The sequence below is a fragment of the Ceratotherium simum genome, chromosome 5, assembly GCF_057802395.1.
Source record: "Ceratotherium simum simum isolate JZ-2026a chromosome 5, ASM5780239v1, whole genome shotgun sequence".
In the NCBI taxonomy this organism is placed as follows: Eukaryota; Metazoa; Chordata; class Mammalia; order Perissodactyla; family Rhinocerotidae; genus Ceratotherium; species Ceratotherium simum.
In genome coordinates this window covers 34,980,337-34,994,547 of record NC_141904.1, presented here as the reverse complement: position 1 = coordinate 34,994,547, position 14,211 = coordinate 34,980,337, and the positions used below count along the sequence as shown (strand labels likewise).

General features: G+C 45.0%; 1 protein-coding gene across 2 annotated transcripts in view; it reads right to left on the bottom strand.

Annotated features, from left to right (window-relative positions):
* Positions 1-994: 994 nt before the first annotated feature.
* The window catches only part of TGFBR2 (transforming growth factor beta receptor 2), a 105,262-nt gene continuing 92,045 nt past the window's right edge, over positions 995-14,211 (bottom strand). For both annotated transcript variants that reach the window (XM_087430662.1, XM_087430661.1), the window contains exons 8-9: positions 6,592-6,719; positions 995-3,710 (exon numbers count right to left, since the gene is read on the bottom strand). In XM_087430662.1, coding sequence (XP_087286788.1) covers positions 3,531-3,710; positions 6,592-6,719 — 308 coding nt within the window. In that variant the 3' untranslated portion in view covers positions 995-3,530. The remainder of the gene's footprint in view (positions 3,711-6,591; positions 6,720-14,211) is intronic.

The window sequence follows — 14,211 nt, the reverse complement described above, 5'->3', positions numbered from 1 at the left end:
ACGGGACAGGCCCACTCCCCAAAGAATCATCCAACCAAAATGTCAGTAGCGCTGAGGTTTAGAAGCCCTGATGTAGGCGCTACTATATAACTATTTAGAACCTTAACTATTTAGAACCCAGGTGGTAACTCAGAAGAAGCCACAGAATCTCTCAGATTCCAAAACAGGGAGCTCAAAGATCGGGCAGAAAATCGCATACACTTTGTCACAAGAAAGCCGGCAAGCAATGACCTGGAGCTAAGTGCTCAAGGCACATTCATCTGGTGACGTAGACAAGCCAATTAGAAGCCCCAAGAGGGATGCTGTGGCTGAGTAGAAAGGAAGAGGGAGGAAGCATGATACCTGGCAGGAGTCAAAAAGATAGTCAACAGCCTGTTAGAGTGAGAAAAGGAGAAAGTATAAGAAACATGTGCTCTTAGCAGCAGCTTTGGCTGAGCCAAGCCCTAGAAGAAGCAGTCATGTGGATGGGGGCAGCTCCTGGGACTGCACCGTGGGGACAGGCTAAGACGGTGGCAGGGAGAGGTAGGCGGGCACCATGCCAGGGCCCCAGCATAAGGAGCAGGCCACCAACAGCACCCGCGGCATCTCATATTATTGAACATCTGCAGTGATTGCTTTTCTTAAAAAAAGACCTGAGGGCCAGGCCCCGTGGCTTAGCGGTTAAGTGCGCGCGCTCCGCTGCTGGCAACCCGGGTTCGGATCCCGGGCGCGCACTGACGCACCGCTTCTCTGGCCATGCTGAGGCCGCGTCCCACATACAGCAACTAGAAGGCTGTGCAACTATGACATACAACTATCTACTGGGCCTTTGGGGGAAATAAATAAATAAATAAAAATTAAAAAAAAAAGACCTGAAACTGTTAGTTGATGAAGACAGTGAATACGGAAAAGTCGGAGAGGATTTGTCTTGTGATTTTTTTCTGCCTAAACTGCAAAATAACCAAGTGAGGCAAATAGGCTTAGCTACTATGGACAGGAACAGGAGGCAGGAAGCTGACCTGAGTATTTTTGCTTTATTCAATCTAATAAACATTTTATTTATATAAAAGACAAACAATGCATAGAATGAAAATTAGTGCTTGAGACATTTGATACAAAAAGAGTATATAGCATTCACATTCCTATTTTAATATATGAGTACTGCTGAAGTGTTCCATAAAAGAATAAAACTTTCCCTTTATGTATAGTAGTAAAAAAAAAGTCAGTATTTTTAGGAACTACAGAATGTTATTCCTTGGTCTTTTTCTTGAATAAGAAAAAAAACACAAACAAAACAAGCCACAGTATCGTCTGATACTACATTCCAGTTTATGCAGATGATGACTCAGAAGTTACAAAGCTCTTTTGAATCTTGGAAGAGCCCATTAATGGACCAGTATTCTAGAAATTCACCACTAGAGGTCAATGAGCAACAGCTATTGGGATGGTGTCAACAAGCCCTAAGGTGCACAGAATTTCTGGGCACGTCCATGGTATTGCAGCCAAACTGTCCTTAACTCTCTCAGCCCACCCCCACTGAACAGGGTGCCTAAACGTTCTACCTAATTCCAAACTTCAGCATGTTTGCTAAAACCCCAATGAGATGAGACCTTCCCAAATCCAAACAGCTGATTTGCTCACTGCCAGTCCCTCTCTAATATTCCTATTTGGCTGAAAATAAGTAGCTTCAAAAACATTTTTTAAAAAGAGATTATTTGCAGCATTCACACTTGTTTGTGGATTAACAAGTTTCCTATGGAGTATTAAAGCTCATTCTTTGTTTTTGTCCATGTGGACACAGATTTCCTAACTGCGAATGGGACTACTGTCCCACATTCAAGGCCCCGCTGGCAAATTCTGCAAAGGTTGGAAAGGCTGGTATGACGGAGAGACCGGTAACCATGACGAAAGCTTCTTGGAGTAAAGGGCTCCCCTCCCCAATGCAGAGAGGAAAGACTTGAGATAACTGGGACCATTTGGAGGGGCATGTAAGCAAGAGACTTGAGTTAACTGGGACCATTTATAGGAGGTCCCCTATAGTCCAAAAAAAGGCCGACTTCAAACCCTAACACCGGATCGGGTAGAGGGACGGTATCAAAATCACGTATAGCCAGAGAATGACTGATTCAACACACATTTCTTACAAGGGACCCTGGTTAGGGGTATGTTAATTCCCAGACGGCGGTGGGGGTGGGCAGAAAATGCAAATATTTACAGTGAGAAGTGAAGCAGCTTTCTAAGTGTGTCCACATCTTCATTTTGTGAAAGATGCAGACTGGAAAGAACTGGAAAACATCTGCTGTCTATTCTCACTTGGGGATCCAGATTTTTTGCAAAATCTCCAAATATTTAAAAAGTGGCTCAATTTTGTGAAACACTATGCTGGCCAAGCAAAACACATGTTCACTGTGCCCGAGGAAACGCTCCTGACCGTGGCAGTGCTGTGCAGCTCAAATCCTCTCCACCAGGCCAAAATGTACTTGGGCATTCAGGGGCCCAGGAAGATGGAACCTACTGGTGTTTGCATAGAAAGCTAGCAACTCGAACCGAGGGTGAGGAAAAATTAAACACAATGAACCCTGGAGGGGTGATTTGTTACCTTTTAGGAAAAGGAGAAGGGCAGCGAGTTGGAGAATGGTAACATAGCTGCAGGGGGGAAATTTTAAGAAAAGAACAGTTTCTTATTAGTAGAAGGTGTGGCAACTGGTGGGTGGAGAAATTTGTCCTTCTGATTTTTCTGCAGCTGCGAAGGTAAAAAATGGGGCTCAAAACATTTAAGCTATTAGAGATAGACAGAGTTTCTGAGCTAGTTGAGGAAGGTGGTTCACAAACCAGATGTGAGGCTTGGAGAGTCCAGGAGAAAAAGTCCAGGAGAAACAATGGCACACAGGAATCCCACGATCCGGTCCCCAAACAGTGTGACTACAGTTAGCTCTGCGGCCAGAAGAGGACCCACGTGCAGGGAATTATCATTTTGCAAAAGCAAGTGCAATGTGGCCATAGCGGGCTCTGAGACACAGAGCCTCCCTCCTAACGCCAACCCCCTCTTGCGGAGTCAAGAGAACCATCGCCTGTGCGATGGTGAGGCGCTAATGCTGGCACGGATCCCTTCCTTCTGCGCTTGGCTCTGGAGCTCTCCAATCAAACCAACTTCCTGGGAATATTTGATCTTTTCCCTTGTCTCTTTCCAGAGTATGGCTGTATATATAGATATAGACATATATAGATATATATAAAACATAGCTATTCCATATTTATATACAAGCATTAATAAAGTGCAAATGTTATTGGCTATTGTAAAAATCAATCTCATTTCCTGAGGAAGTGCTAACACAGCTTATCCTATGACAACGTCAAAGGCATAGAATGCTTCATGTCACCCACTCCCTGCTGCTGTTGTTTCTGCTCAGCCCCACAGCTCACAGGGAGGGGAGTTCATTGTGACCCCCTGGTTTTCCAGGAAGCATCGGTCAGGGGCAGCTTCCTGCTGCCTCTGTTCTTTGGCAACAGGGGCGGCCTCTTGGGACGTGGCCCAGCCTGCTCTGGCAGAGCTATTTGGTAGTGTTCAGCGAGCCGTCTTCGGGGATCTTCTCCTCAGAGCAGCTCCTCCCCGAGAGTCTGTCCACGTGCTCCAGCTCGCTGAAGCGTTCCGCCACGCACTGGGCCGTGAGGCGGGCCTCTGGGTCGTGGTCCCAGCACTCGGTCAGAGTCTCACACACCATCTGGATGCCCTGCAGAGGGAGACAAGTCCACAGGGGCTCTGAGTTGGTGGGTCGGTGGGCTCCACGAAGGGCAAAGCTGCCTGCTGACCTGGTGCCTGCAGTGCAGGCCAGGTGCGGAAGAGCCTGCGCATTTAACATGACCGCTCACTGTCTGAGGCCAGCCTGTTGCATGTGGTAAGAAGTGGCTGTGCAGGTGGCTGTGCACTGTTCTGGAAACCACATGCACCTATTCGCTCTGGTACTATCTGATCACAGTAAGTTGTGAAACGGAGAGACAACCCAAGGACCCTCCAGTAGGCTTCTGGGGTACAGTAGCATCCCAAATACCTGAAAACTCTCATGAAGTGGCCCCTAATACCATTTCACACCTATTTTTTTTTTTTTTTTTGAGCAGTTTTAGGCTTTACCGTTTAGGGCAGTTTTAGGTTCATAGCAAAATTGAGTCGAAAGTACAGAGGGTTTCCACATACCCCCTCCCCCGACACGCACAACCTCCCTGGCCATCAACAACTTGCATCTGTGTGGTACATTTGTTAATATCAGTGAACCAGCATTGACACAGCACTAGCAACCAAGGCCCATCATTCACATTAGGGTACACGCTATGGGTCTGGACAAACACATAATGACGTGGTTCCACCATTACAGTATCCCACAGAATAAGGTGACTGCCCTAAAAATCCTCCATGCTCCACCTAGTCACCCCTCCTTCCTTCCCCTCTGAGCCTTTGACAACCAATCACAGATCTTTTTACTCTGTCTGTGGTTTTGCCTTTTTCAGAGTGTCTTATAGTCAGAATCATATACACATTTCTAGTTAAACGGGGCTGAATACCCTAGTCAGAGTGAAGGCCAGGCATTAGTCTGGTTTCATTTTGTAAAGTCCACATGTTTTGGGGAGTAATTCAGCAGCAGACTCCAACAGCTGCCAAGGATGCCCTCTGTTATGCCCCACTCCTCTCCAACAACATGAGGCTGGATCCCATGAAATAGCTCTCTTTGTAGATCAGAAGTGCTTAACTCTAGACTGTTTCAGAGAGTTCAACCTAACCTCACAAAGGCCCCATTCAAAGGGCCCATCCAGGAAACGCTGCCCAGTATGGTGGCAAGGGTCTTCTCTCACGGCCTTAACTTTTATTTTCCATTGCATATATTTTTGTTATCATCTCAAGTCCCTTTTGAAAATAAAGCAGGCAGGGCTTAAACAGATAGCCCAATAGGTGGCAATTGAGTGTGCTCCTGCCAATTAGGAGCTCAACATTGTCACCAGCAATCCCTCACACCGGTGGCCGAGGTGGGACAGATAAATCCCCACACTGCCCTGAGAGCCAGCACTTTTCCTGCCCACCATCTACTACCAGTAACTTTCCCAACACACCTAGGAGCCTCTCCCTCCCTTCCCGCCCTGTGAGTTCATGATGTTGCATTAATTGTATAATTCACCTAATCGACGGTATTGATTGATGGCCCCGTTAAGAGTGGAGTATTATTGTTGGTACACAAGTAACATTTATTTTATTCTGGCACTGTAATTACAGGCAGTAAATTAAATTAAATATTAAGCATTAACTTGAAATCAATAGGGCAACAAATCTCATTAAGAGAAAAAATGTATTATGTAAATTCTTTCCAGAATTTTATCATCATGAATAATGGCTTCATTACAAGAACTGTACAGCGGAGGAGGCAACAGAGTTTAGAGAAACAACACGAGTGCCTGCTGATTTCAGAGTTATCGCAAAACAGTCTTGCATTTTCAGAGTCAAAGGGGCTTTGCCTGAAACCCTGGGGAAGCCCTGAGCTACCGAGGCCTGGTTCATGCTCTGCCCTGACTTCCTCAGGGTCTGTCCGCCGAAGCGGCTCCAGGCCAGGATTGGCACAGACCAGGCTTCCTGCTCCATCTGTCTTCCCGATTGCGCCTGATTTGTTGTTTGTGTTTCTTATCTGAATTTGCCTTGCCCTTAGGAAAACCTATGACTTAGCCCCAACCTTCGCTGGATAAGAGACTTCATCCAAAGGAGGCAATAAAAGGTTCTACTCAGTAGAAAGAACAGTTTGGTCAGTGAAATAGGGGTACACTGTTCTGTCTCATTCTTCATTCATGGCTCTTTCCCAGGTGTCTCAGAGAGACGTCTCCCTCTCACAAACTATCGCTTTCTTCTTTTCCTCTGACCATTGTCCACATCAAAATGCCCCCCAACAAAGAATTGGGACAGGTCTCCCTATAAGGCCAGACCACTGCCCTGCTCTGGATGGCCTTAGCTACCATTTCTTGAAAAGAAAAATTAAGAAGTCTTTAGAATGTTCCAAACCAACAGATTTCCTGTTTGTTCGCTTGCATGTTCCTATTCCTCTTTGCTTTCTTTCATTTCAGAGCGAGGAGCCGGCCTCCTCTTTCCCAACTCTGTGTGCACAGCCCGTACGTGACCTCGAGCACACCGCAGCCGCTCTCAGTCCAGCTGGCTGACAAACTCTGCTTATTCCTCCCTCTGCTAACTATTTCCTTCCAGAGCTGAAGATTCCCAGAAGAAAACATTTGGAACCAGAAGGGAAGAAAACATAAACTCCCTATGTAAAGGCTTGGCAGTGAGTGGCAGAGGCTGCAAACAAATATTCTAACCCAAAACCAAGGGGCTTGAACAACGTGACAAACACCTTTCAAACGATTATTTGTGAGCCCTCTTTGAATGTTGTATCTACCTACTGGTTGAACTTACAATAACAGGCTCATCCCACTGCACTGAAATTTTCTTTATAAACAAAACCTGACAGGATCACAGAACACAAAGGGACCTGCCCTCAGATTGAAGCCCAATATCCCAGAATTCTCTCCTACCTAAGAGGTTACCCAGATGAATCTTATTCACCCCTCAAAACAGCCACTCCTCACCTGGTGGTTGAGCCAGGAGCTGGGGATTTCTGGTCGTCCTCGATCTCTCAAGACATTGTCCTTCATGCTTTCGACACAGGGATGCTCCCGCACCTTGGAACCGAATGGAGGCTCATAATCTTTCACTTCTGTTAAGAAAGCAGGCAAACACAGGGCCATTGAGAAGGGTATGTGCAGCCGGGGGAAACGAGCATGTTGAATCTGGCTGGGCAGCATGAGGCACTGAGTGTCAAGATACATCTGCGATTCTCTAAGAGCAATTTTTAATAATAGTAGATTAAAATAAAGGAAGGAGTGGTTGTGGAAGGAGCTTGAGAAGCATCAACAAATGACTGTTGAGCGCTTGCTATGTGCGAGGTGTTGTGCTAACAGCCGGGGGCAGAGTGGAGAACAAGACCAATAAGGTCACAGAGCTTACATTTTAACACAGCCATTCTCAACGGGGTGACATTGCCCCAAGGGGGCAAAATGGTTCTTGGGAAGTGGAAAAATCTTACATATTACAATGGTTTATGGCCCTACAAAGGTGCACAGTACATAAACAGACTCAATATGTGGTGTTAAAATCTCAAGAGGACATTCAGCCATAAAAAGGAACCAAATTCTGACACATGCTACAACATGGATGAACCTTGAAAATACTATGCTAAGTGAAATAAGCCAGCCACAAAAAGACAAATATTGCATGATTCCACTTACAGGAGGTACCTAGAATAGGCTAATTCATAAAGACAGAAAGTAGAATAGTGGTTTCCAGGGGCTGGGGGAGAAGGGACGGATAGTTATTGTTTAATGTTTACAGAGTTTCAGTTTGGGAAGATGAAAAAGTTCTGGAAATGCATAATGGTGATGGTTGAGCAATATTGTGAATGTACTTAATGCTAGTGAAAATGCTGGTTTAAAAATGATTAAAATGGTGAATTTTATATTATGCATGTTTTACCATGGGGAAAAAAATTCACGAGGAGTGGTGATTAAAAAAAAATGTCTAAAAGGCTCCTTACGACAGCAATGATGAAAAAAAAAGTTCAGAAACGCTGTTTTAGTGGGATGCCAGAAGAGACAGATGAACAATAACATCAACAAATGAGATTTAAAGGATAATTTTCTGGGCCGGCCCCGTGGCTTAGCAGTTAAGTGTGCGCGCTCCGCTACTGGCGGCCCAGGTTCGGATCCCAGGTGCGTACCCACGCACCGCTCCTCCAGCCATGCTGAGGCCGCATCTCACATACAGCAACTAGAAGGACGTGCAGCTATGACATACAACTATCTACTGGGGCTTTGGGGGAAAAATAAATAAATAAATAAATAATTAAAAGATAATTTTCCTTCAATGATACATACTATAAAGAAAATAACAGGATGATGTAACCCTTCACTAGGGCTTCGGCTTTCAACTAAGGTCAATTTCTTTACGGAAACTTCCTTGAACATCCTCTAAGCCATTCTTGGTTAGATGTTCTGAGCAGAGCTCTATTTCAGCATGTATTTTATTTTAACATAATCACCTGTTTGTCTCACCTAACTAGACTGTGAGCATTTGAGGGCAGGTTCTGAGTCCCTTTCTCATTCTTATATTCCTAGCACCTATGACAGGGCATCCCATACAGTAGGCTCTCAATAAATGCTTTGTTGAGTAACAAATGAATGAATGAATCTTAGATCTTGTCCAAAGTGGCAGTGCATAAACTCTGGGTGAATTTTAAAACAACACTAATTTAAATGGGCAGACCAATATACACATCAGTGTGGCACAGGACAATTTAAAAGACAGAAAACACTCCAGTACTAAAATATGTCGGAGCTGAAAGGGGTTTTTCTCTAAAGTAGTAGGACCTTTGACCTTTAGCTTCAAAATCATCTTGTTTAATGAGTAAAACTTTCAATACTTTGCCCTTCCAGGCTAAGAATTGAAGAAGCTTTCAAGGCAAAATGACATTTTGAAAAGGGATGGCTTGTTCTTGTTAGTTTATTTTCCCCCTCTCCTAGAACCCTATCTGCATATTTATCTCTTCAGCCTTGCCCAAATAGAAGAGCTAGTGGGATATTTTCTTTTTCCGCAGTTTGAAATATAGGGAAATGTGGGATGAAGGCCTCCCATTACATCGAGACAAGCACATACCATCCTTTTGTACGTTCACATTTGCCTTCAAGTGCCCACAGCCCTTAATCCATACTGTTCTTGGGGTGAGATTTGAATTTTGATATGCATAATATTCTTCTTTTTTTCTTTCATTCTCTTATCTTCTATCAGCCTATAAATTCTTAAGGCCCAAGCAGAGGCTGAGTTTTGTGTCTTGCAATTCCCTGCTCAGTGCCTAAAATTGTGCTTTATACATAGTAGGCATTCGATAATTATGAGTTGGGTTGAATTCAAGCGAAAGTAGAGGACTGAGAATCAGAGCTGGTTCCCAATAAGGGTTTACTCTGACCTAATTCTTCTCTTCTGTGAAATAAAAGGGCTGAATTGAATGACCTTTTTGCCCTTCAGAGTTATCTTGAAATCCAATCTAATCAAATAGGATGCCCTCTTAGTGCCATGCCTTGAGGTATGTATACACACCATATAATATAATAGATAGCATTTGTATATGATATAAATTGCTCCTTAGATAATGTATCAGGCCATTGACTCTCCATTTCCAACTGTTTTGGCAGCTGTAGCAGATGCGGTTGGCGCCCTGCCTACATCCCCTTTACCAAGCCAAGAGCACTGACCCCAGCTCTGCAGGTGGTGAGTCCTAAGGGCTCACACCTTCATCCTTCTCTGGAGGCCTGCTCTTGGCTGATGGGAGCTGCCTGGCCTGGAGATTTCTGGAACATGACAGTCTTACCCCCAGGGGCAGCCTTTAGCTAATGACAAATGAATGTGGGAGTCTTCACAGTCTAACCCTCTTGCCTCTGGAGGGGATAACTGTGGTGCAATCAATGCTCCAGAGCTCGAGATCAGGCTGAGGCTAGACCTCTCCCCAAACTACTGGTTTGCTGACCTTCCCCTTCCGGCTTCTCTTACTCCCTTCTCTTGAGACCTTGTCCTCAATGAATCATTGTGCAAAAATCTTTGTGTCAGATTCTACTTCTAGTAAAGCTGGTCTAAGACAGCTGCCAAGAAAGTGCTTTCTCCTTTCTCCCCAGGTCTGTCTCTCAGCTAAGCTACGCCATTTGACCATGGTCGCAAGCCACCCTGAGGAAGCCTCGATGTGGCCTCTTCTCGAGAAACTGAAAGTACTAACCCATCGACAATTTCCATAGCACAGCGAATGCAATGCTCAGAAGGGGGAGGGGGTGACCACAATGAGGGGAGGAAAATGCCAGGATCAGAATCAATCCCAGGTGTCAATCTCACGGCTGAGATTCTTTGAGAACAAAGAAAAAGTCTTCGTAGTTGAGATTATAACCCGGGGCCAATTTATTTCGTTCCAAGTCCTAATCTTCAAAGTCACATAAACCACAGCGTTTACTTTAATTTCATAACTTCTGCATGGACCAAAGCAGGCTTCCATAGGGTATGGGGGAGAGTTGGGAGAGAACGGCACTGGGCATGAGGTGTGGGAATGTTTTCTGCTTAATGAAAAAGTAATAAATGTTCCTGTGGAAAAGAAGACAAAGGCAACAGTCCTTTCCCAGAGCAAAGAGAATTTTAACTGGATTACTTCCTACTTTTCTTAAAACCTTGGGAGGTTGTGAGATTCTCTAGTATTCCCAAGGGTATGAAATCTGCTTCCCATCTTTGACTTGTGGGAGATTACATAGGCAAGGGAAGTCAAGGGTAGTCTGAAAGGAGCAGGAAAAGGGACTGACTCCCTGAGCCAGATTAGGAGAGTATGAATCCATGAATCTCCTGCCTCCTTCTAAGCTTAAAATAGACAAGTCTGGGGTGATCATTTGGCCAAACTGGCATACTCCAATCCCTTAATACTAAAGTAGTCTCTTGTGTATGCACATTTTAAGCTGACCTTTCTTTAACTCCTGGGAAAAGTCACATTTATTTAATATATATTTTCCAAAACAGCTAAGTTTGCTTTTTGTCTTATTATGTATTTTTACAATTGCTCTTTCTTTGCTTTTCTCCCTCATTTTGAATATCCTACTCCCATCCAGTTTTTTTTATCATGCCCCATGTGTATAAAGATGACCTAATGCTTGGCAGTGTGGGTCCATTTGCCCCTCAGTCACCAGCTTTGATATTTGATTGTGGCAGTCATGAAAAGCACCCTCAGGCAGCGACGCCTTTTTTTTTTCCCTTTTCTGGCTAAGGCAATGCCATTCTTGGGGACTCCATTAGGACATGGAGGATGATCACCGACACACATTATACTGGAGGCCATTCCTTCCTGGAGGCCATTTCCTGATTGTTCCTTAGTTCTTCTCAGAGTCCCTCAGAATACCCCGGACATTCACTTTGACTCAGCTGAAGGAGGAGGCCACAGGCACCTGGGTGGAAGCCTGAACCCTTGAAGAGGCGGTAAGTGGGCAGAAGCCTCTGCCAGCCAGGTGGGCACTGATGGTCCTTCCAAGGAGGGAACTTCATGCACCGAAACCCAGACAGCACTGCAGAATCGAGCAGAGTTGGTGACGGGCAAAAAGTTGGTGGCTGGGACTTTGCAACTCGAACTTTCTTCCCTTGGTTTCAGGCATCTAGAGGCTGAGATGCTTAATCCACTTAGGCAAAATCGCAGGGTCCAAACTGCATATCTTTTATCCCTATTTATTTATTTTTCATGTTGGTGCTTAAAATAGTTTTATTTTAGAAAATGCATGTGATTAAAACTACGAAATTACTAAATAAATGGATATAGAGAAAAGCTAATCTCTCTCCCACTCCTACACCTAGTTTCTTTCACAAAAGTGGCTTAGGTTGAATGGTGGGACTACAAGTGAGTTAAATTTTTCCCTTATTATTTATAAATAAGCACTTCTCAATCTAGTTTTCATAAAAGACCCGGTGTTTTGCCCAAAATTCACTGGGGACTGAGGCTTTGGTAAAACACTGTAGAAATGAATTACAAGAAAAGTGAATCCCATTTGGTGGTTGTGGCAACATCAAATTACTATTAAAGATACTAAACACCTGCTCTTGGTTTCTGTCCTCATCACATCACAAATCTGAAACAACCAGTTTGAGGACCAGCACCTTCCACAGACCACACTTGGAGCAGCATTGCTTTCCATGTTTTGCAGGGAATATGAGTTGCATCTTGACAGAGGAAATTAATAAAGTTATTAAAGTAATTAAACATATTTTAAGGGTTTCAAATGAGTCAGACAGAGAATACTGAAGAGCCTTCAGAGACGTGATCCAACACCCCGCTTTACAGTTGAGAAAACTGACGCCAAAGAACGCACTGGATTCCGGGAAGAGCATTCACAACTGCATACTGTATTACTGTCACTCTGACAAAGTGGCTTTGCCTTTTTCGGAAGCTTTCATGCTTTCTCTTCTCTACCAAGTAGTTTAGTGAGTTCTGTCTCCTCCAATCAGCATAAGCACAGCCGGGGCAGCCCCAGGTGGGAGACTGCCTATCATGAATGTGACTAATGTGTCCCTCCTTGCCTTGGCTAGGCCCTCCCTATCTTATGACCCCGAGAAGGCGAACCTTATGGGTCCTAGTGGATGGTTATGGTTTGTAATTTCTAAACAAGCTAGGCAAAAAAGCACCGATTACAAACAGCAGCACTCTCCTTAGCTGCTGTCATTTACTGACACTAAACCCAAACACTTGTCCACCCTGGGTTTAGGGAAGCAGGGGAAATGAGTGGCGGTGGAAGTGGGGGAAAACGAGACTGTCGCATTTTACACCACAGACACCAGATCAGGGCACGGTTGGCAATAGAATTAATGCAGTATTTTCTAGAGTTCCTCTTTATGCATTTAATCAAATGGTACCCAGGCTCAGGGCTTCCTTCTGTGAAGAAGTGCAGAGAAAGCAAGTTAAGGGGTGAGTGGGGTTAGTTCAGAGAGTGTTATACCTGGCTAACCTATAATAAGAACCATCTGTAAAAAAACTTTAGAAATGCCTTTAAGAAAAAAAGCCAAGAGCTTAGAGAGTAAGACTGAGTTTAGCACTTAAAGGGCTAACAATACGCACCATAAGCAGGGGTATTATTAGCTGTGTTTGTCCTGGAGTCATCATAAACTAGATATGAGGACTTGGAAAAGAGATGTCAACACTTTGTGCCTTGATTTCTATGTCCACAAAATAAGAGAAGTCACACATGCCCTGCATCATTACTCAGGATACTACCATAGGACCGCTGGCCACACAACCCTCTGCACTTGCCCTTCCCACGCCCGGGCAGGCTGGGCACACTGGGATGGAGTTCACCCTCCCAAAACTTGCCCCAGGAGCAGCCCTCAACCAAAGACAGATGGGAGTTGGAAGATAAACACCCAGCTTCCTGGTGCATCGGGAGGTGTGATGCTGAGGTGCGTGTGTGACGCTGCAGGGTCCCCAGCAGGATTATGCTCCAGTTGTCCACAGTAGTGACCTGCTTGATAACACACCACTTATTGGCTTCCTTCCTTTTCCTGACTCACTTTTCTGTTCTCTGACTGGCATTTCCTGAGATTTCTCCCCCAATAAACTACTTACACTCAAATTCTTGTTCCAGGGTCTGGGACACCCAAGCCAAGGCAGATGCCCACACAGCAGAATTATTTACTCAAACCAAGTCCCTGTCTCACCTCAGACTGCTTCCCTGCCAGGTGTACTTAGGCCGAACACCTCAGGATCTCCTTGTGTGCCTCAAACATCTCTCCTAGAAACTTCTTTATTTCACTGCCTGAGAACAACCTGCTCTTCTTTCCAACACCCCTCCCCCTGCCTTCCCCACAATATATTCAGTCATGAAAGCCACCCCTTCTCCGGGGCCCTTGTAGCTTCTTTCCATTTCTCTCAGAAGACTCTTAAGAGAGACCATGCTTGCGTCTGAATTCCCAGCTCTGCAACACTCAGAGGGCAAGTCTCTGGGACAGCAATGACATTCCCCTGAAAGTCAGCATCTGGTACACAGCTGTTGTTTGGACTCCAGTTCCTACTTAACAGTGCAGCAAAGTTGTTGACAGTCTTCCCCGAAGCCGTACTCCTGAGTTTTTATATCTGCCTTTCAAATGATCCTCCCCCGACACTCAGGAAAACGAAGTTCTTTAATCCTAGCCTCTCTTCAGTCCTTCTCTCTCACCCCTCTTTTTTTGTTTTTCTCCCTTTCTTTTCCTTCTGATTCATTTGTACTTTTTGTCTGTCTCACAGGACGGCAGCGAGCTGACAATATGCTCCGGAGCTGTTCTTGGGGCTGTGTTTCTCCTCTTGCTAAATACTTGCTCGGCAGGCTGCTGTGCGTCAGCTTATAGTCAAAGGCCTAAATGGCTAGGGATTTGGAAGTGGGTCTGCTTGCGGGCCAGTTTTGGCTGAGATGACGTGAATAGTGTGCCTGCTGTGCTCGCCAAAGGGAGCCTGAAAGGGACCCGCCTGCAACCGCCTCCCACACACCACACCAAGGAATAAAAACATTTGCATGAACACCAAACAAACTGAAAGCCCCACGGAGATTTCTTTGTAAAAGAGAACCAGTCTCTGAGTTTGCCCTTGCTGAATGGCGATTTCATGACTTTTCTCCTTC